This window comes from Penicillium daleae (assembly GCF_028827525.1).
Source record: "Penicillium daleae strain IBT 16125 chromosome Unknown utg000005l_segment0_segment0, whole genome shotgun sequence".
NCBI classification, from domain to species: Eukaryota; Fungi; Ascomycota; class Eurotiomycetes; order Eurotiales; family Aspergillaceae; genus Penicillium; species Penicillium daleae.
Genome location: NW_026623153.1, coordinates 1,276,557 through 1,298,848, shown reverse-complemented (window position 1 = coordinate 1,298,848; position 22,292 = coordinate 1,276,557). Strand labels below are relative to the sequence as shown.

General features: G+C 49.3%; 7 protein-coding genes across 7 annotated transcripts; 3 read left to right on the top strand and 4 right to left on the bottom strand.

The window, feature by feature from the left end:
• Positions 1-2,359: 2,359 nt before the first annotated feature.
• N7458_004736 (uncharacterized protein) lies at positions 2,360-2,682 on the top strand (the record flags this gene model as incomplete). The annotated part of the gene is made up of 2 exons (XM_056908118.1): positions 2,360-2,429; positions 2,483-2,682. 2 exons carry the CDS (start codon positions 2,360-2,362, stop codon positions 2,680-2,682), a joined length of 270 nt encoding a protein of 89 aa, XP_056766736.1.
• A 1,741-nt stretch (positions 2,683-4,423) lies between these two features.
• N7458_004735 (uncharacterized protein) lies at positions 4,424-5,014 on the top strand (the record flags this gene model as incomplete). The annotated part of the gene is made up of 1 exon (XM_056908117.1): positions 4,424-5,014. The coding sequence occupies one exon, from the start codon at positions 4,424-4,426 to the stop codon at positions 5,012-5,014; it is 591 nt and encodes a 196-aa protein (XP_056766735.1).
• Positions 5,015-6,434: 1,420 nt separating this feature from the next.
• On the bottom strand, positions 6,435-7,739 carry N7458_004734 (monooxygenase; the record flags this gene model as incomplete). Its single annotated transcript, XM_056908116.1, has 3 exons — positions 6,435-7,265; positions 7,327-7,661; positions 7,727-7,739. 3 exons carry the CDS (start codon positions 7,737-7,739, stop codon positions 6,435-6,437), a joined length of 1,179 nt encoding a protein of 392 aa, XP_056766734.1.
• Positions 7,740-8,811: 1,072 nt separating this feature from the next.
• Positions 8,812-14,226, bottom strand: N7458_004733 (uncharacterized protein; the record flags this gene model as incomplete). The annotated part of the gene is made up of 8 exons (XM_056908115.1): positions 8,812-8,982; positions 9,036-9,344; positions 9,418-10,285; positions 10,347-10,958; positions 11,016-11,366; positions 11,425-13,079; positions 13,130-13,994; positions 14,057-14,226. The coding sequence occupies 8 exons, from the start codon at positions 14,224-14,226 to the stop codon at positions 8,812-8,814; spliced, it is 5,001 nt and encodes a 1,666-aa protein (XP_056766733.1).
• Positions 14,227-16,915: 2,689 nt separating this feature from the next.
• On the top strand, positions 16,916-17,863 carry N7458_004732 (uncharacterized protein; the record flags this gene model as incomplete). The annotated part of the gene is made up of 1 exon (XM_056908114.1): positions 16,916-17,863. One exon carries the CDS (start codon positions 16,916-16,918, stop codon positions 17,861-17,863), a length of 948 nt encoding a protein of 315 aa, XP_056766732.1.
• A 314-nt stretch (positions 17,864-18,177) lies between these two features.
• Positions 18,178-19,789, bottom strand: pex12 (ubiquitin-protein ligase peroxin 12; the record flags this gene model as incomplete). Its single annotated transcript, XM_056908113.1, has 2 exons — positions 18,178-19,601; positions 19,732-19,789. The coding sequence occupies 2 exons, from the start codon at positions 19,787-19,789 to the stop codon at positions 18,178-18,180; spliced, it is 1,482 nt and encodes a 493-aa protein (XP_056766731.1).
• A 282-nt stretch (positions 19,790-20,071) lies between these two features.
• On the bottom strand, positions 20,072-22,141 carry N7458_004730 (RsfS/YbeB/iojap family protein; the record flags this gene model as incomplete). Its single annotated transcript, XM_056908112.1, has 1 exon — positions 20,072-22,141. One exon carries the CDS (start codon positions 22,139-22,141, stop codon positions 20,072-20,074), a length of 2,070 nt encoding a protein of 689 aa, XP_056766730.1.
• Between the last annotated feature and the right edge of the window lie 151 nt (positions 22,142-22,292).

The window sequence follows — 22,292 nt, the reverse complement described above, 5'->3', positions numbered from 1 at the left end:
ATTTCAGCCGACTCAACCGGAATCGATTCATGTTTGTCCTCATATTTGCCTTTTGGATCTTGTGGATCCAGATAGCACACCGAGTGAATCGACAAAGGTATTGCCCCTGATCTGCAAAAAAAAGCAATGTCTCCATCAGGGTTGGCTTCAAACAAGCCGGAAGTTCCAATGAGTATTTCATCAACACATCCCGCAAACTGTGCCCAAACTTCCTGAAACGATTGAGACATCGCAGGTCCCTTGAGGATAGACTCGAGCAGCGCTGAGTTTAGGTACCTTTGGTGGTTATCGACCAAATACGTCAATTTCCTTGATTATATCACCTGCACCTGTTGAAAGCCCACTTCAGAATGCCATACAATGATTACAACCACGGGGCTCTTTGATTGACCTACTTCACTTTTTCTTCGAAATGAAATCCCTTTAACTTTCTTGATATCATTACTCTCTCCTCCATGGGAATCAGACCTTTTGGAGACAGTAAAGCTCAAACACGCGAGCTACAATATTCTCAAGACAAGGTAGGTGCGGTGCTATAAAGATGTGCTATCCAATTAAGAGCTTCAGAAATTGGACGGAATTTTGGCTTCTGGTGGCGTTTCCGGATAAAAAGCTCAGTTGTTCATCACGCTAATCTTAAAGCCTAGCCCGGTCTTTGGCCTCCTTCGTTTGTTGCCCCGTATGAACTCCCTTGTTTCATGTCACTACTTCTAAGTCCGGACTCTTCCTGCCCACATCCTGACTCACATCGGTCGCTTTTTTGATGAAAATTGGGAATTCTACTTGAATGACTATCGCGATCCCGAAGCTAGCCGGGGATAATGACGCTTCAAGGCGACAAGTGCGATGTAACAAGGATAGGTCGGCGTGACCGACCTCATGGCGTCGTCTTTACAGCATTTCGCAGTTCATTTGGCCTGTTACAACATTCGGTGCAGATGCTCCGTGCTTCCTGCCGTTCCCGACCCTTGGGGTTTATGCGCCCTAGACCCACGCCCGAGCGTCCTTCCATATGGAGCATGAGCTCAATGAGGTCCGATGTCACTTGTGGAGTTTCAAAAGACAATCATAATCTCTAGACTCTGATAGGTCCTTGCTAGTCATCCGGGACGATCACTGGATGTTCCGTCGCCCTACTGGTCGATCACTGCCTAGTAGCCAAAGCCAGAACCTTGAATCGAGCTGCGGCAACGCGTATCACAGATCTTCGAGGGGCCTATTCCAGGTCTTTGGTATGCCTGCAAAATGCAGATACCTTGGTGGTACTTTTTTTTTTTTTTTTTGAAGCGGGTCGGCCATTGACTAAGAGAACATTCTGAACGGCTATTGTGATCTGAAATGAGATGGGCATTGTTCGAGCGGTACTCATTCATGTGTACGCTTCTTGCCAAAGAAGAAAGTGTGGCTGATGAACAACGTCCTGAAACATTGCTCGCATGAAACAAACAAACAAGGATCAAAAGAGTTGTCCATAAAATGACCTATCCACGGGTGGATGATTCTTCCATGCTCGCCCATGCCAGCTCGCATGAACGGTGGGCCTGGCTAGTTCCGGCACATTGCTCAGGCCCTAGGGCACTTGAACTACCTTATTTTCCCTTAATTCTGGATGGACATGTCGTAATTGGCGATCTCTCAGCCTCATATGATTCACAAAGCTCCACTTGTATCCACATCCCTAGGCTGCGCGCGCTTCAGGTCGCTCTAGGCTACGAGGGTTCCTTCCCATTGGCGTGATTCCAAATCCCCTTTCCTCCCCGCCCCCTTTCTCCACGACTCACGGGGGTTGTAACTTACTTCCCCCCGCGTTGCATTGGGCATGTTTATCACCGGATGGTTCTTGCCATTCGGGAAGTCACGTTTTCTTTATAAAGAGGCTCCTATCCAGGTCTCAGAATCTTTCACAATCACTGCCTGATGAAACCTTCTAGTCATTGAGCTATCCCACACGATATCAAATCAAGCATGGCGTCGTCTCCATACAATAGCCGACGGGAGTGCCAGGGTGGACACGCCGATCAGGATGACTGGGAGTACCCCTGGACTCCTTCCAACAATACATCGCCTGTCTTCTCAAACCCTGGACAAAGCGTCCCACCTTCTCTTCGTAGGGCAGTGCATGCCCAGGTTCCTTCCACTCCACTTAGACCTAACGGCTCAATGCTTTATTCATCAAACTACGGAACTGCCCGAGCACCTTGGGTAGTCAATGCCACCCCAGTGCCCTGTTCCGGGTCCACGGCCAGTCCCCAGAATGTCTCGTGGGTAGACTGGGGCCATTCGTCCCCCTTCGATCACCCATCACAAGGCGGCCTTCAACCAGCTATTTCATTCAACTCAGTAGCGGCAGTATCCAGAAATGGTGCCGACGATCATACCCTCGCAGGAGGCGAAGATGGCCATGGGCGCGGATCTGACAGCCAGTCCGAGTATGTTTGTGTGAAACAACCAATGGAACACTTGCATTCTGACTGAACTTTAGACGCCATCGACCCAGTCAGTTCAAGTGCAGATGGGTTGGCTGCACGTACGCCGGAGCTTTCACTCGGGAAACGTGCCTATGGCGGCACATCAAAACCACACATGTCTCCCCAAGCTTATTCAAATGTCCAGAACCACAATGCAACAAAACCTTCGGTCGGAAGGACAAACTTCAATCCCACATGCGACAAGCACATCTGACGTCTGTTGGACACTGTCCATCCTGCCATTCTTAATGATTTGCTCTGCTTGTTGTCAGTGGCTTCCAATTGGGCGCGGGTCGCATTCTCTTTAATTATTATAGAAACCATACTCAACAATTTCGGGCTCTAGGGTTGCGGGTCATACAGGCGAGGAACTAATTCCAGGAGTTTGTGATTTTAGATACTCTCCATAATCGAATCATGATTGCGTTCAAAGTCAAGTGGGTCAATGGTGCGAGAGGGAATCTCGAATCCACCAACAGCAGCTTTCTCATATCATCTAGGTGCTCCGTGGGTGTTGCAGAATATTCGCTCTCACATGGCTTTGCTAGGATCCTGAACACCATGATTAACAACCCTCGTATGAACACGGTAAGTTCTACAGAATACTTACTTTCTGCCTCGACGATAGACGTTGTCGAGTTACCATGATGACCGACAAAGAGTCAAGCCCCATCAAACACGTCGAATTGCGGCTGCATTACACGATACCAGACCGGAGACTAGCCCACATTTAGCACCCACTTATTCTAAGAAGGGAGATGATTGACTAGTCGCCAGGACTTATGTCGTACCAAAAGACTGAAGGCCTGAATCGAGGCTCGAGTTCAGATAGACAGCCTGACCCGGATTCCCATATTGTCAGCCTCATTACTACTCAATGTTGTCGGCATTGGCGAACAGTGCGACAAGGCAGCGTTCAGGCATTGATCCATGACCGAGATGTCGGGCAGCTAATTCTCGGAGACTCAACTCTCTTGAACTAGACTGTGTCTCATTTCGAACACGTGGTTAAATTTGGGGAAATGCCAGGTAAAACAGAATAGTCGTTGTTTTTGAATTTTACCGAAAACGCTGAGATGCCCATCGCATCGCTTTATCAAAGCTGCTCCTCGTTTTGTCAGCCAATGCAGGTCGCTCAGTTTCATGCCCCTGACGAGTCCCGATCACGCGACTTTGAGCGTCGGTTTCCAGAGTCTCCTTGGGTTTATAGGTACATATCCAGCTTTCTAATGTTACTAATATTCGTTTTGATCACACTTCTAAACACCTCGTGAGAGTTTAGTCTGAGCGCAAAAGACGTCATAATGCGTGTGAACGAGCCTGTACGGTCCCAAAGATGGCAAAAATGGACATCTCAACCCGAAAGTCGCCGATAGTATGGTGTGGGTAGAGCTCTCAGCTGGCGATGGATTAAACCGTCTTCCATGGCTAGTGGCTAGGAGGTTAAGCAGAGACCAAACCCCATTCGAGACGATTAAGCCAAGTTGGCCTCCGCCAAAACCCGGGTTCGAGACTGCTGGCTTGCCGTTTCGTCTTTGGGCTGGATTGCATACATACGCGCCTAATGGGTGATCAGATTGACACCAGCGCTAGCTTCGGTTGTCGGAAGGAATCAGCTGGTGATTGGATTGATTAAACCGCGAAAACGTTCGGTCGGAAAATCATTGGACTGTCTCCTGAACCCTCTTGATTTCCACCCACGAGGCTCCGGGCCTGTTTTAACACCTCGGTTGGGTCGATGGGCCGCAATGCAAGATAATCTGAGTGCGGTTCAGTATATCCAATGGTCGTACTTACATGAGGGCTTGCTGCGCCTGTCCACGTTCATTATATCGCAATTATAAGCCACCAGGGAGTCCCACGTTCTTTTCTTGTTCAGATTCTTGCTCGACGGATGTCGCCCTTTGACATCAAAGCATTTCACCTCCCCCGTGCCCAATCTGAACCTACTCATCATGCCGCCAACCCCAATTAACCGGAATCTTGGCAACTCCATTCACCCAGGACTGGATGAGACGGACCTGCCGAAAACTTGGATAGCCTCCAACGACTACTTCCACCATTTGGCCATTTCCGTGCCGGTCTCAGAAGATTACACGCTATTACAAGCCGACACTCCCTCACGATCCAGGTTTATACAGCCCCACGCGGGCCAAAATGATATAATACGTGCCGTTCCTCCAAACTGGACTTCTCAGACTCAAACTTTATGGCATCAAGACCCCGAAGACTGGACACAGCTGAACCACAATGTAGGCATCCTGGATACCCCCGGACGGACCAAGGCCCCAAGTTCCCATAGGATGGAAAATGGTGCCGTGAACCCCTACCCTGCTTATCTAGACATAACTGTATTTGAAGATCAAATGGAACTAAGTCTAACCACGTCTGAAATCAAACAGTGCGAACAGATGACATCGCAGCCTCGGTCACACCGCCAGGTTGACCCGGTTGATGAGATTCGTGATTTTACCAATGGCAGGCATGCTCAACCTAGCTGTCAGGGGTCAAAACCCCAGTATGTTTGCCCCAAGCCAAAAGTATGACAATTCTTTCAAGCGAGTTGCTGACAGGATAATGATTTCTGGGCAGGAGCTTTCCAGAAAGAAGATGTCAGTGGGAAGGTTGCACATATACAGGTCAATTTTCATGCGAATCCTCTCTTATGCGACACTTAAAGGCAACCCACGTGTCTCCAAACTCCTTTGAATGTCCACATGTACAATGCGATAAGACGTTTGGGCGTAAGGACAAGCTTCAGGAGCACCTCCGAGCTGTACACAAGACCACCACCCAACATCAAGGTTAGCGGTGCTCTCGTCTCAACGGCTAGTCGAATAGAGGCCGAACCCATCGACCCTGAGACAGTTTGGCAACGTTGTTACAACGAAGTTCTGGACTCAAAACTTGTTGAATTCCGACAGCAAATTATGTCGTTAACAAGCTGATGTATAAGGAGAATGTTCCCTCATTCTTTCTCTTTACGATCTCTTTTGTTTTGTCATCACTATATTTTTATCCTTTGATGTTTATTAGCTCGTAAAGCGGGAAGGACTAATGAAGGGTGAGCTATAATGTGCAGGTAATTTACACTTTTAATCCACTTGATGACTATCTACAGCTAGGTCAAGGTTGAAATACCCCCGCTTGGAATAGGAGAATTATATAGTTCGGTGTCGGGCAACTTTAGCCTTACCCGTTCTCGCCATGCTAAACGAACGAGCAACGGTGCGATATAATGGATATCTGATACTCTAAGGCCTATCAATATCCTGACATCAGGCTCATAAAAGCAGATCCACATAAACCACAGCTCAGGAAATGTTCCCTGCGTGTAGCAAGCATGTAAAGCTACACTCTACCTGATTACAATTATGAATTTCAATCAATGATCCTGCTGGTGAGTGTGCTCCCTTCATATACAGCTTATGACTAGCTTCTATCTGTGCTGGCAGGGCTGATCCAAAGAACAATAAGGTGATTGGTATCGGCATTCGGAGTCAATTCAATTACTTTACTAGTTTGGCAATTACTCCTTGGCTGAAAATGATTCCCCAATTTGAAAAACGTGCAGCGACCCAGCTGATCTAGTAAGGTAGCTTCGAGGATTCGAGGGAGCTCGGATTGATCATGAAACTCACCGGCCTTGTAGGTTTGAGGGAAATAGTGTCTTGACGCAACTTGTCTTCATCATCTCATAGGCAGCAGCACTAAGGCCCAAGTGGACGGACTGGCCGTCTTTTCTAGAGGCAGAGCACATGTGCCGCATTTGACTACAGAGAACCAGAACCCGGGTTGGTGCTTTGACATGTTCTATAATCAATCAATCTCTGGTACACTAACGCCACATTTAATTCAGAAGTTCGCATCGGCTTTGTGTCTTGGTCCTTTAATTATCCGAGGGAGGACGACACAGGAAGTCAATAATTGCATTGAGGTTGCATAGAGCCACTAAATGGTGTTTTCTTAACCCGTCCGTGGTTTCGGCGTATCTCGATAGGCCGGAGGTAGGATCCCAGCCAGAGCTGCCTTGATTTGAAGGACTAGTGTGCGCGAGTGCCATCGCTGAAATTGTGTATGGCCACCCGTAACCCAGAAGTTGTCGAGATTTTGATGACGTTTCCACATGCCACGAACCTCCCCTTCTGCATCGATGCCCCATGTTCCATCCATACGTTCCGCAATGTCACGGGCGCCAATCAACGATTTCGTTTCTCCGTTGGCACTACTATCATTCATAGACTTGCCTCCCAGAATTTGGGTAGCATTTTGACGCACGTTGGAATCGGCAAAACCAGTGCACCAGACAATGGCATCTGCATCGATGGTAGTACCGTCAGCAAAGCGTAATCCGGTGGCCGTGTACGCTGTAGGCTCAGTTCTAGCCTTGACGCCGACTTTGCCTTCTGCAATTAGCTTGGTCCCACCCACATCGATATAGTGACCCCCGGACCGCTCAATTGTGTTATGCAACAGACACTGGCTCTTGTCCCTGCAGTCAAGAGCGGGAAATCCAGCGGCATTCAGAGCCGCGTAGCGCTCTGGCTCCTTTGACGCAAACATTGCGAATAGGCTTCTAACTAAATGGCCATCTATATGGATAGGCAGCACCATGAACCTCTTGTCAGCTGCTTCAACGCCGTTATTGTATAGACCAAGGCCCATTGGATGGGAAATATAATCCTCTGGGACCATGTATGTCGGCGACCGGACGACCATTGTAGATTCAAGTCCAGCAGCATAGCAGTCCTCGAGTACGTCAAAACCGGTATTTGCTGAACCAACGATCAGAACAGACTATTCACCAGGTTAGCAACATGTCTTTGAAATTCTGTGGAGAAACTCAGTGACATCTTACTTTGGCCCCGCTCTCCTTGAGCTGCTGAGCATTCTTATATTGTGTAGAATGAATGCTAATACCCTGATACAAATGGCTGTCTCCTAGATTTGGAATCTTTGGCTTCTGCGAGCCAATGCCAGTTGCCAATACAAGCTGTTTTGAGACGGCCGTGTGTATACCAGTTTGAGTCTGGAATGTGACCTTCCATCTTTGTTTCAAAACGTCATATTGTGTAGACTGGACCTCTGTTGAGTTGATCATATTGAGATTGAATGTCTCCACGTATCGGCGAAGGTGCGCCGCGAGTTGATTTCTGGTAAGAAGATGTGAATTTCCCAGCTCCTTGTCATAGGCTAGAAATTCCAAATCATTGTAAGCGTCTACTGATAGCAACATTTCGGAATGGCTTCAAACTCACACATGAATGGCATTTCGCAGGATGCCGTTGGGGTATGGAACTTCATGCAATCATATCGGAGAGCCCAGTTATCACCAGGATGCGGTTTTCTTTCAACCATGACGGTATCAGCGCCCAAAGCCTTGAGACGTGCTGAGAGGGAAACGGCGCTGTCCAGAATGTAAGCTCAGTCAAATACACTTCCTCTTAGATCTGCCTCAAACTTACGGATTTCCACCCCCAACAATAAGGACATCCGTCTCAAAATCATCCCGGTCATCAAATTGCTTCGCAGGTGAATGAAGGAGGTCCTCATCCTCATGTTGCACATCCAGATTCCCAAGTCTGGTACTCAGAATCCATATCTTCCACTGAAGGGCGCTATTCTCGCTCTATTTTGTCGGCCACCATTTTCTACACAATCGGAGCCATCCGTATGGCCGTCAACTTCGGTTCGCTGGCCGAACTACTCGTTGGCAGAGTCATGTCCGGGATTGGCTCTGGACTTGGAATGACCGTCGGCCCTATATACATCTCAGAGGTTGCACCAACTGAAATGCGTGGCATGATGACCACATTTTACAACTATAATATAGGGACCTGTGAAAACGACACCGAAAATGACAGCCTCTGGCGCCAGAAACGGCCTCCTTTCCACCGGTAACTTTAGGACGGCGAGTCGCCACTTGACCACCCCAGCAGCGGATCAGGCTCAAGCCCCACCATTTCGGTCTTCAATTTATTAAATGCTTCGTAAGATACACCTTGCCAGACTTTGCGTCAAAGTTCAAAAATCTGCAAATCAATGGCGGAAATGATGAGAGTTTTGCATTGGGGTCTGCAGACAAGGGGACTCATGGGATTCTTATGTCAATTGGAAGGCCGGGATTAGGCTGCTGACAGCGCTGCTAGCGAGAAAAAGAGGAAAAATTAAGAGGTTTTCAAGTTTCTGAAACACCGAATTGACTGCTATCTGAAATCATGGGAAAGAGAAGAGGAACGGGAATGATACCTTCAACAAGTGTAGTTTTGGAGGTTGCTCCTCCGGTACTCAGCTCGCACTAGCTTTGGTTCATGGGGTATTTATGTAGCGTAACGCGGCCACACTATCCAGGAATAACTGACCATGTCTCACCAGTAAACAGCAGCCCCCCATCCAGCCTGAGCTGTTCCGGGTCGAAGTATACACACATCCCAATATTGGGTCCATGTATGTCAAAGACGCGGAAAATCAAGTATACTTCGGAATAATCGCCTCTGTCGTGCATCGCACTCATCTAGGCCGCATTAGACTTTGTTACGCCATTTGTTTTATGCATAGTTTACTCACCCGCTCAAACTGACGCTTGCTCATATAGAAAGGAGTGCACAATGGCCCTGTCGTAGTCTTGATTTCGATGAAATATTTTGGCCTCCTATCCTCCCATTCATCGGCTTCAAGATATCCATGATCGATAAGCAACGATGTAAAAGCACCCTCCGTGTCATCATAAACGATGTCTGCTGTCTCTCTTCCGTACCAAGGAACCATCGTTGCATAGTCGGGGTGAATTGTCACGTAATGACGAATTGTGCTTTGCCAATTTCGATCACTCCAGCCTGTTAGTGACGGGTCTATCCCGCAGAGCAGCTCAAACGCCTGTGATAACTCATTAGATACTGAAGATCGAACGGAAGGATACTTGAAAGTCTGGTCGGGAACTGATGCATACGTAAAGTTCCCCCGCAGCTCCAACTTTTTTGTCTCTTTCAAGCTGGCTGTTGGAGCGAAAAGCATTCCTAACTTGGGGGCCATCGAATCCTTCGTATTGACCAGTCTCTTCATTCCCTGGCAACGTTCGGTTCAGCTGGGACATATTGAATGCCCCATTTGAAGGAAATGAGGCTCGCCGTGCGAATCGAATCACATGATCTAGCAGATGCTGATACTGCATATTGTTCTCTGGCAAATGACTGTTGAACAAGGAAATGGGTACTGGCCGATTATAATCGGGGCTAGGCGGATTAGATGCCGTTGAGGTTTGTCTGGCAGTGAGTCGGGCCTCATGGACATTTTGGATAGGAATCGAAGTGTCTGCGCTCGTGAGCTGTCTAGGATCTTCATTGCTGCTTATCTCAGAACACTCCGAGGTCTCGGAATGGATGTCATCCTCGACTCCAATGTCCTCGTTCGTGATGTCAATTTCAGCCACACCCTCACGATCTAAAATGAGATTTGCAGCGGAAGGGTGGATGCTGCAAATCATGATCATTACTTTCACCATATCGGCGTCGATAGGTTCAAGGATTTGTGTGACAGGATCCCTCATGAGCCAGTCAACAATCTTTCTTGGCAGAAGATCACAATAGCAAAGTTCCTGGGCCTTTCTGTCCCTAGGAAGGTAGATAGAAAGAAGAGATGCCTGTTCTGAAATGTGTAGCTTTGCAACCGTTTCTTCCACGTCCACTGACCTACCACCCTGAGTAATCCGCAGAAGGGTGACAATATTTTCCGCAACTTCAATGCTAACCGTCCGAAGTAGTCTGTAAAGGTCCAGTCTGTCTGCATGATACCTAGGGCTTTTGAATGTGCCCGCTACACTGAATCGCGGCGGAGGATATTAGCCTAAAATTTATCACTTTGTGGAAACATACAACATACCGAAGAATAGCATACGCTTTACGTTTTAAATCACGCGTGGGAGATGGATTGCAAGGTGTCGTGTCGCCAGCGATAGATGTTAGCTCCCTGACGGAAGCAGAGAGGTAGCAATGTGAAAGGTTGGCCCAGTCGAAGAAGACTTTCAGGCTACGAACTTCCTCCTGGGTAAAGTCAAGCATTTTGATCTTTCCTCGGAATCGTGATGCCAAGTGTTCTCGATCGGCAATTGCAAACCGGGTATCTGTAGAACGAAGAGCTCTTGAGCCATCGGGGTAGAGAACAGGAAAAATCGGCTTTTGTAGCAGGGGCCTCGGGTCCACATAAGTATCATCTGTGGGCAGTAATGCATTGAGACACCAAATCTTAGATATGATCTCATCCATCGTTGCTTCGGAGCTGGCTTCTAGGAGATCGTCATACGCCATCTGAAGAGTGAGCGTTTGAACCCCTAGGGTGTCAATGAAAAATTCCTTCAATTCCTCATAATCCTCATTGAGTGTAACCCGTCCGCGTATGTCTGTGGTGCTCGACCATAAACACTCGGAAGATTTGTACCAGCCATTCTGTGAATTGCTGGTTACAAAGATCAGCGCATTCTCGCGAAATTCACGTCTGGGAATAGATCATCAATATCGAATATATACGTCAAATCTGTGAAGGTTGTGGTACCTGAGATCTTCGACGAAAAGAAAAACATTCATCTCACGGAGGTATTTATAGACATCAAATATTGAGACGAAATCCTGGGTTTGAGACTCTCTGAGTACGGCCAATTCAATGGTCAAATTAGACCAAGATGCCGAGTTGATTCCGAGGGTCTGGGTAAAAAGGGTCGAAATATATGATAGTTGGGTCTCATCAGCGACAAAATGCTGGTAAATTGGCTCAATTGGATATCTGCTGATTAAATTCTGGGGTGCTCGCCAGAGACAAAGCTCGGGTTTGGTCCAGGTTGCACTCGAGATGCTAGCCTCAGCAAATTGGGGAACAAATATGTAGGAATCACTTTGAAAAAATGACCTGATGTGGAAAATTAGGACGAGTCTTATCGACAGTGTCGGTTGATATGCGCACTTACCTGATGCGCTCTCTCAACTCCACTTTGTCTCTGGTGCCAATTAACTTGGAATGTATGGCACTATAGAGGCTGAAAATATGCTCAAAGTCACTGATACGACTTGCATCAGGGTTTGAAGTTTTCAACCACTTCAAGATGTCGAGTAAAAAGTCAAGATCTTCGTCTTTTTTCACACCAAGAGAGGTGTGAAGGAAAAGCCAATTTGAACTTAGTTGCTCCACGGTTGAATCTCCCTCCAAGTGTAAGAATGGAAAGACAGCCTCGTTGTCTACAAACTGCGCGCATTGATGGGTAAGATTCGGAAATGGAAGGTATGCCTCATGAAGCCGACATTCTCCTGGGAGGTCGACGTCACAGAGCCGGCTGGCATCTGTTTCTCGAAGAGCTTGCCTCAATGACTCGTTTTCATTTATGAGTCCACCTTCATCTCCCCAGGCATGTCTCAAAAACCCAAGCAGCTTCTGTGGTCGGTGTTTATACAGGTAGTCCCAGGTGGAAGAGAGACTCTGACCATCCTTGGCGATAAGCCTCAGGGTTTTCCGTACGCCGACACTCGTTTGCAACCACTGAATCCACGAGGAATGTATAGCACTGGGTGTTTCTGGGGTGTCCTCGAGGTAACTCGGATGAACAAAAGGCACTGTCATGCCGGGCAGGCTATCCGTGGGTCCCAGGAGAAGCTTTGGGCCATACGGATTGTTTGATGGGATATAACAATCTTGCTGGCTTGTCCTTCTTAGATGACCATCTTCAGAAAATATATGCATGGCTTTGTTCTTCTCACCACCGGTCCTGAATTGGTGGGTCCGGTACAAAAAGACCAAGTGCTCTTTTGATTTAGCTATGTTTGGGTGCCCAAACACTGAGGAATTCCTTTCAAAGGCTGCTTCTCGTGCTAGGTGAACTGCAATCTCATTGACTCCCATGCTTGAGAAAAAGGCGTAACGGTCTTCATTAGTGGTGGCACTTGAGTCCAGAATGCGAAAACCAAGTCCTGGAGGAATAGAAATTCCCTTGGTGCTTGGGAAGAAAACAGGGCCTGAGTTTGGTGAAACCCAAGTCCCATCCTGTAGGGGAAGCAGGTCAAGTGACCGCAGACTTTGAAACGAATGAAATCGAGCCAGAAGCTTCGCCATGCGGCTATGAATATCATCACTTAAGCCCTTCGATTTCATCCGCGACAGTGGACTCTTCAGGTCTTCCCGAAGAAGCCTCAGAATCACCCCGAATGTCATGCTTTTCAGGCCATAAGGAGTAAGATACTTTCTATCTTTTCTTGAATAGTGGTCCGAGATGAAAGGATCGATATCGACGTGATCAAGCAAAACGTTTCCATCGCTGTCTTTGAAATCGCGAGTCGGTATCACCACATCGGTAATTGGTTGAAGCCTATTGTGTCGAGTACGTATGACGGCGTGTCCAGAAAGCTGTGCAAGAATCTTTGAAGGAAGGTCGGCCCAGAATGTCCCGGCAGCTTCTTCTAAGGATGGAAGGTACGCTGGCCACTTGTATGAAAAGTCCTTGTCAGACGTGAAATCCAAGACGGCCTGGCGAAAGGCCGAAGCAACATGATCGAGAAGATGAGCGTTACGTCTAGATGTCAGAGAGATGTCCTGTCGACTTGCACTGGTGTCGAAGTCGGATTGAATGAGGAACTGTGACAAGTAAGCTATTTTTCGGCCTGCAACTCTCGTCCATCACTCACCTTGAAAGTAGTCTTCCTTATAGGGAGAAAGGCAAACACAGACTGAGGTTCCAATATTGGACAATTATCCTGTGTTACCGGGAACGCAAGAACAGTTTCGGCCTGTGCAGAAACTCGCTGCGCTTCTGCAGTGGCGGGAAGTTCACGGTTGTCACTCTTTGGGAGCCCGTTTCCCATATAACGAGTGACATAGTAGTCAAGAACCTGAACAGATTCCTTGCCATCCTTCTCAACAGACTCCTTGTTGAGGGAAACCTTCCATGAAGAATCCCCCTCAAGATAGAACCTTTTAGATTCATGAAATTCGCCATCTCCATCATAGAAGGACACCTGTATCTCTTTAAGATTCCTCAGGAAAAGGAGGCATGTCTCCTCCAGGTCATTTAACTGTCGGAAAATTGTTTGGTGGAGATGTTGGATCTCGTCTGGATCCCCGTTCTGGTGAAGATGTAAGGTTATACGAGTCAACGAATCAGGTACGCTATCGCCGACATTCTGCCACACGGGGAGCACCATTCCAAGACCGAGGTCTTCCCTGTCATGCTTGAAGTAAAAGGTGTAATTTCCCGATTGTATTTCAACTTTCCATGCCGCGATAAACACCGATTTGAAACCAATGCCCTTGGCTCCAATGTAGCCGTGCGATGCTGCTTTGGTGCTCTCTCCTACGGAGCATATCGCCGAAAGATTCTCCTTCGTAAATCCATCCTCATTGCACTCGATGATGATTCTGTCGGGGAAGGCATGGAAGGCGATAAACGGTAGTTCATTTCTTGCGAGCGCCCGTCCGAACTGGTTATCGTCAGCATTTTGGAGGAGCTCAAAGACAAAACGTGCGTTGCTGCTGTAGATGTGTTTGGCAAGTCTGCACATATTAGATAAGGATGTTAATTTCTTGTGCTCATCAAACAGTTTGAGCTATCTTACGTGATGATCGAGTGTCCGATTTTCTTGTCCTTAGCCAACATACTCTCCTCGACTTCGCGTCGAAGCGCGGGGTCAATTCGACCAATCTCATCAAGGGAACTGGGCTGAATGAAACCGTACTCTTTCGCGATTCCCACCACAGCCTCCTTTGCTGCATCTTTGGTAGCCATATTGCCTTTCCTGGGGCACTTCTATTGCATGGGATTTATGTAAGGGGAAAGTCATAAAGGGCAGCTTGACAGGAGAAGCGAGGAGACCCAAAGGACGCCTGAACCTAGCTAACCCATGTAGCCGATTTGTCATGCATATGGTATCGATGGGGCCATTCCTGTTGCCCATCCCCATCTGGTTGGCCTGGGGGCCGCCGCACCACATTTTGCTCCAACCGTGGAGCTGTCGTTCGTACTTTGCTGAAGCGGTTGTTGGTCTCCGGACGAGACATTTGAATTAATCCCTGCTCAGCCCGTCTGACCCACGAACTGTGAGGATAATCGTTTGCAGTGGTGTATTTTTATTTAATTATTGTGTGCTCCGAGGGGCATTCCTCATGCAAAACGTGGATCGTGCGACGCGTTAGGAACGTGATTGCCATGCGTTAGCTGCATTTGATCCCGGGCGGCGCTTACTTAGTGCTTTAGCTATGGTGGAACCCTCGGATTAAGGTCATGATTGGGGGCTCAAGCTGAGGTTGACTATGCGCCTCAAATCCTTAATTGATGCCACAAGTACTCTGCACTCTCAAGTGCTCTCTCTCAGATGATGTAGGGGCTATGCATTTAGGCGGCGATGAGCCAGACCGTGGCTGTTCTGTTTAGTACTATTGATGTCGCCCCCAGTGAGCTCGCACTGGGCCACAGCCCTAGCCAGGCTGTTAGGATAATAGCTTTATACCTTCGTGTAGTGTCGGGTATTAATCCCCGCTAGGGAGACCAAAAGTGAATCCGTCGTGGTTATACGGTCCGGCCCGGTGCGCTGGGTGCAGGGCACGACCGCACGACCACACCAAAATCAGGGGATAATAGGATACGAAATCCATCCGACTTCTTCTTACCCCACTCACACTCGGGCCCATACCGGTCTTGCATTACCGGTGGAAGTGGTGTCGTCCTAAGAAGAAGACAGAACGCCCCTAAGCTTACATACGGTCTAGGATCGCATCGTGCGCGATACGGCGAGGCGGTAGTGAACCGGTGACGTACGCAGTCAAGCTAAAATCGGACCGACCTCGTTCAAGGCCTATAGCCTAAGAGGACGAATGCGCGTATCAGTATACAAAAAGCGGGGGGTTAACTACCTCACCCGCACTAAGGGCCTAAGATCGACCTTAGTTAATTAAAGCGGTGTCGTCCTAGTTAGCCTACCCGTCATATATACTTACGGAGCAAACTAACAGATACTTAGGGTGAGAGGTGTAGTAAAGCCTAAAATACCAGAAGCCTCTATTGCTCGGCGGAAAACTGGGGTAGCGTTCGATATAAGTATGCCTATCGCAGCTACTTAATATCTTTTGGCTCACGGCCGCTACCGCTATAGCGTGCTAAGGCCCTAGCAGAGATTAAAATCGAGTCGAACCGAGAAACAGCGAGGGAACGAGCAGAGACCGCACATTCTACGTCAGATATAATTATACACTCGGACGCCTCGGGTCTCGAGGGCTATTATGGCGCGGCCGTGGTCGCTCTTGATGAAAATCAGGAGGCTGTGGTATCTGATCAGGTTCAAGTAGGACCGATGGACCGCTGGTCGGTCCACGTAGCAGAGCTGATCGGCATCTTTTACGCTATTAGTATGTTATTAAGGCTGGCTTACCAGCGCTTACGTGACGCGTACGGATGCCTAGTAACAGTGACAATTCTCTGCGATAGAAGGTCCGGCATTGCCTTCAATCCAGAAAGCAAGAAGCAAATCAGGACAATAAATCGTCCACGCGATTCTCTCAGCAGCAGCCAAGATCCAAGTAAAAAACATCGCGCTACGTCCCCAGTGGATACCAGGTCATTATGATAATCCAGGGAACAATGCGGCAGACCGACTTGCTCGGGAGGCCGCGCGCCTAGGTAAAACATACATAGTCAGGATTGTAGATAGGAAGCTGCTCGACCTTTGTGCCTTCAGTGGCGAGGGAGAGGGGTGTAATATTGGGGCTGTGTCTGAGGTGGAAACGGACTACCTAACGAATGACTTGCCCGCTGATCTTTGATCCTATAGAAATACTGTGAATCGCTGTTGCTATTTCAGGGGAACGTATGTCTACGTATCGTCTGCGTCTGGTTCTCATCGCTGGATCGATATAGCTCTGCCTGCCAGTTGTTCCGTGGCTCAGGACCAAAGAAAAAATGCGCTGGACGCACCGATATGGAGATAATAGTTCCCTCTTTATTTTCTGTCCATATATAATCGTGCTAGAGTATATCCCGGTTTCCCTATCGATCCATCCTATCCTCTCGGCCAATCGATTATAGAGTCAACGGGGCTTAGGCAACAAGGCGCAGTGGTCGGTGGGGGCCAGAGTGCAAGATAGAGGAGTTGAGGGGAGGGAAAAGAAGGATAGAAGGGGACGAGAGGGCAGGTCGGGTCTTTTATGTCGAGGCGACGGAGGAAATGGTGACAAGACGGTGTATTAGGGCGCTATGCTGGGAACAGCAAAACTAACGGGATCTAGTAAATCACAGGTCCCTATATTACAACATCAACATCATGAGCGGCGTTACGGGAAGCTACTGGATCAACTATGCTTCTTATGAGCATATCTCTCCACAGAACAGGTGGCAGTGGCGAGCCACTCTCGTCCTTCAGCTGATCCCTGCTATCGTGCTCCTTATTGGATTTCCCTTCTTCCCCGAAAGTCCTCGCTACTTGATGATGAGAGGAAGGGCAGAGGATGGCCGGCAGAGTATTCTTAAGGCTCGTGGTATCGATGGAAACGAGAGTTATTTCAGCCGCGAGTATGAAGCGCTCAGAGGCCGTGTCGATGCAACTGCTGAAAGTCTCTCTGCCTGGCAATCCACCAAGTCATTGCTAGGCACATGCATCAATGATCCACCGACCCGCAAGATGCTCTTGTTCGTTATGATTGTCCAAACTTTCTTCATTATGAGTGGTGGAAACTCGATCACGTACTATGCGCCGACCATTTTGGAGTCAATCGGCCTCAATTCCAACCAGGTTCTCTTATTTTCCGCAGTCTATGGTATGATCAAAGTCGCAAGTGTGTTATTCTATGCATTCTACCTCACTGATCGCTTTGGTCGGCATCCACTGCTGATCATTGGCTCATCGATGAACACCGGGTGTCTACTCTACCTCGCCGTTTACCTGGGGGTCGCCGATATTTCTGGATCCACCAGCCCGTCACCTGCAGCATGGATCGCGATCGTCGCCATCTGTATCTTTGCCATTGGCTATGGATTCGGCTGGGCACCCGTCTTTTCATTGACAGCTTCTGAGATCTGCCCGACCTCAACACGCGGAACGGTGGTGACTATTGCCTTTATTTATCAGAATTTGCTGAATTTTGCCATTACTCGTGGGTTCCCTAGCATGACTGTGGACATGCACGCCTGGGGTCCCTTTGCCCCGTTCACTGCTTTCGCGGGCTGTGCCACAGTGTGGGTCTTCTTTGCTTTCCCGGCATGCAAGGGACGCAGCATGGCGAGCGCAGGTGCCTTGTTCTCTTTGCCTTGGTACAAGATTGGCTTTGTAAAGCCTCCAACTGCCGAGGGACAGGCTGCTGAGAGACATGTGGACCTTGAGAAAGCATCATCTAGCGAGCATGAGGAACATGTTGTTGGAGAGGGTCATAAATAGGGTTAGGGAGCAACTATCTAACAAGAAATGCTTAATGATTATGGAATCGAATGTCAAGAAATGTCCGAGAAAATCATGAGTTAATACTCGCTTCACTCCTCCCTAGGTCAGGTTATCTTTCCAAGTATGATTGACGAGATCATTAAAGTTTGGTTGAGGGTTAAACTTATGGAGTCGCACTGTACAGCGTGATTTCTTGATAAAGTAAATATCAGAAGCTTCTCGGATGAAGTGGATGCTCCTGAGAACTTGCTCAGTGTGATGCAAGGAGAATATGTGTAGTTAGAGGTACAAGTAGGTATATACATCATCACTCAAATCAACACCCTCCGGAGGCCATCGGTTCCACCAAGAACCCTCCTCCCTGTAACAGGGCATCTCCCTTTACCACTCTCCCACTTTCCGCTACGCTTGCGAGGGGCCTTGTCGTCGGAACTTTGGCCATCTGATGATTTCTTCGTCATCTCATCATCTCCAGTGATCTCCTCTTCCCAGGGAGCACCTGCACCTTCTCCATTCATGAAATCCAGTTGTCGCTGGTGCTCTCCATTGAGCCAGTGGAAGATACACACATAGCAGAACACATATCCCGTCTGACAGGCTGTTGGGTTGACGAGCGTGTTCAAACACACAGGACAAGTGTTTGCGCTTGATGTATCGGCCGGAGGTAGAGGCACGGTAAAAATGGGAAGGTAGGAAGTTGCGGAAATAGGTGGTTGATGTCGGCGAGGTGATTTCAATGCAGACTTCAGGTCCCCAGAAGCCTTCTTCTCCTGCTCCGCCTGCTTCTTCTCCTTTTCTTCCTGTCCAGACTTGCGTCGCTCGGCTGGGCTGGTCAATCCCGAGACCACTGGAGCTGGCAAGTCCAGGACTTCAGTCGCCTTGCGAGCCAATTGGCGCGAGAAGTCACTTGCATGCCACCACTCCAGGAACTTCAACGCGAAAATCGATGCGGGGAGGAAGTAGCGCAGAGATGTGAGAAGTTGTGGGTACATGTTCTGCGGACTCAAGAGACCCATCAATCCCGAGCCAGGCCGCTGAGAGCGGTTTCCGCCAGGTGCGGGCTTGGGATCCAGCACCGCAGCAATAGCACGGTGATCAGCGGCTCCCAGGCGCCGAATGCGTGTCCCGATCAGCCAAAGGAAAGGCGATGAGTATTTAGTATTATCGAAAAGGTAGGCGAGATTGAACGCCAAGATAGAGAAGTAGTATGCCGCATTGACTGACGGGTATACATTGCGCAAGAACCACTTATAGTAGTGGAAGATACGCTGGCGGATGGTTGGATTGTGTGGGAGGTCATCGCTGGGGTTGTATCGCGGCCCGCCGCCCATCACCAGGGATGCCTGTGGCGCGGCATGGATGTCATATCCCTCATCGAGTTTGCGCTTCAAGTAGGGGATGCCGACCATGACGAGCAGGTTCTTCCACACGTCTGCCGAGCGCAGCTTAAGGGTGTCGCGCACGGGGCCGCCCGCGCCAACCTGGGCGCGTGGGATCTCGCCATTCTTGGTTCGCAGCACACGCTCACGCTTGAGAGAGTAGAAATTTTCGGTGAATGATCCGCCAAATGTGCGGAGATAGTAGCGCTCGACAACTAGAGAAAGGAGGGCGTAGACTTCGTCGTAGGAGTTGAGGATCCGGAGGAGGTACCGCGGGTGGCGGTGTGTCGCGACGGCGAGGAGGTAACGGAGGGAAGGTGGAAGGAGATCAGAGAGCTGTTGCTCAGCGAGGAGTTCTAGCAAGCAGCAATCGATTGGTTAGCATCTGGGAATCTTTGCCGTGACGCCACGAGAGGATAGAAGTTCCCCGGATTCCGAGGGGTGACTCCATTTCCCCCGCAAGAAAGGGTAGACTTGAGGACTGACCGAAGAGCGATGGCTTGTGCTCATCAAACTCCTGTTGAAGACTAGGTAAGTACTCCATGATTTGGAGCACCAGTCATCCTCAAGCAGTCGCAGATGGATGGTTGATGGAGAGCGCGGTCGGTCGAGAAGAAGGGAAGTGCTCGGTGCCGGATTGAGGGATCGGCTTCAGCCGAGGCTCAAGGTCGTCCGAGCGGGTCACACTCGACTCTAACCAGAACTATGTCATTTCCACTACTCTACCACCACTCTGTACTGGAATGCACATGATATAGTATACGAAGGAGGATATTCTCGGTGTTGGTACAATATATAACAGGTTATAATACAGAATGACTTTTCCTCACAGGCTAGGCCGTGCCAGCGCTTCCTGGCATCGTCGCCACAGTCCCAAGAAAAAGCTGGGAGACCCATCCTCGACTCGGTTCTGAATATCGGGGTCTGCCACCAGCAGACAATGCATGACGGAAGTCACAATAGGACCCTTAAGCTCAATAGCGGGAGACTCTCGATCCATCATTGGAACCCACATTGAGAGACAGTCTCGTGCCCGGCCCTCTTCCCCAAGATCTGCGTGCAATTGGAATAGATTGCGGTAATCATCTTGCGTACGACCAGTGCCCTTCAAGGGAAGCTGTCTCCAGATACGCCAGAAACCATTGTAGTCCTCACATCGAAACTGGGTCACCATCAGCTGCCGTGCCTCTTCTTCATCAAAAGCAACTTCAGCAGCAGAAACCAATTTCGACAATCGGTTCAGCATCAGCCGCTGAGACTTGGTCCACTCTTTACCGCTCGTAGCCAGGACGGGCTGCTCCAATTCAGGCAAATCTCCTCGTGGAGACGAAGCAGGCGGGTTCATAGGTGTATCAACTACTCGGTAGAGCATGTTGAAGACTTTGAAGTTGAAGATTGGAACACCACGTAGACTGAGGCGATCCAGAACCTCCAGCGCGAGCTCAATGTCCTCTTGCGGAAGATAGTTGGCAGGCTGGTTATTGTGATCCTGGACAGACCTCGGGGCCAACAGCGCAGCAACGGTATCAAAAGCAAGGTCATCTTCCAGCTCATAGCCATCACGAAGGAGATCGGTAAAGGCCCTGAAAAGGGTATCTTTGCTATATGCTGGGTGTTGCCGGGAAACGGCAATAGAGTACAACTTCATACGAAGAACCGCGATATCGCGTGCGGACATATCGTCGGTGAGACTGGCGTAAAGGAGCTGCAAGAACACGGTAGAGTTGTAGTCATCCGGGCCAGATCCAAGCTCGGCCCGGGCATTCTCGTGAGGGAGCGACATGAGCATGCGCAGCAGGGAATCTGTGCTCATTCCAGGACCAGGAGCTTCTGCTGTGGTTGGTTTTGCAGCTAAGGCGGCAAGCAGTCCTGATTTCCCAGACCCGGTGCTGGGGTTCACGGTGCGCTGAACGGTGTGCATGCTCCTCCTCTGACCATTGGGATTTCCAATACCTCCGAAGGAAGGACGACTGGTTGTGGAGTATTCTACCCCAGGCTCTGATTCAGGCACTTCTCGAAGTCGATCTCGTTCGGCTCGTTCCAAGGTCTTCTGCCAAAGGCCGTCCAAGTCGAGCTTAGCTCTCTTCTCTTCCGTGAAAATCTGGACCACGACGTTGGTGCCGAGTTCCAGCTGTCCAAAGCCTTCAAATCCAGCATCGCTGAGGTCCGTCCGAGCCGCGTTCTTATCCACCACTCCGGCGTTCACACAAATCCAGCCTGTCGTAATTCCATCGTCCTTCTCGTCGATCATGCGGCCGGCATGGCTGGCCGCACGCGCCCGCTTAGCCTTGCGACGGAGTTTGATCTTCAACTCATTACGTCCCAGCAACCCATCGGCGTACGGAGAAAGCTTGTATTTGCTTCGGAGCCATCGACAGAGACGATCAGCGGAGACGTTTAGATGCTTCACACTGCGTGCCGTTCCGACAATCATGATCACATTGGCACCCAATGCCGCGGGAACCTCGAGGCCTCGCAGGTCAAATAGCTTCAACTGGTCCAAACCAAGATCTTTGTATGTGTACTCGAGAAGAACCGGAAGCATTTCGGGCGAATTTTCAGGAATTTCGGGGATATGATCGCCTGGTATGGGGCGCTCCTCGATGGTTTGTGCCTCCTCCTGCAAATACCACGGAACACGCGATGTAGCTTGAGCAGTTGGTTTCGTTTCAACATCTTTCTCTTCCACAGGTGACAAATTGATATCTGGCGGATTCGAGACAGGGGGCCGATCAGAGCGCAAAGAGCCTACCACGGAGAAACCTCTGGAGGGAAAGCTGGAACGAATAGCCGGAGTAAACCGGGGAATCGGCACACCGGAGACGGCAAGGAATGATCGGATAATCTCATAGCGACATGATTGGCATGCGGCCCCTCGTAGCAAAGCCCTGCTCATTGCGGCGTGATGAAACTGAGCTGATGAGCACACGAGCGCAGCTTTGCTTGTCGGAGAATCGAACGGGGCGGCTGCTATCGCCGAATGCAAAGGATGCAAACAGCTGAGTCATCAACAAAAAAAGATTCCTATCGAGGCGGGGCAAAAGTTA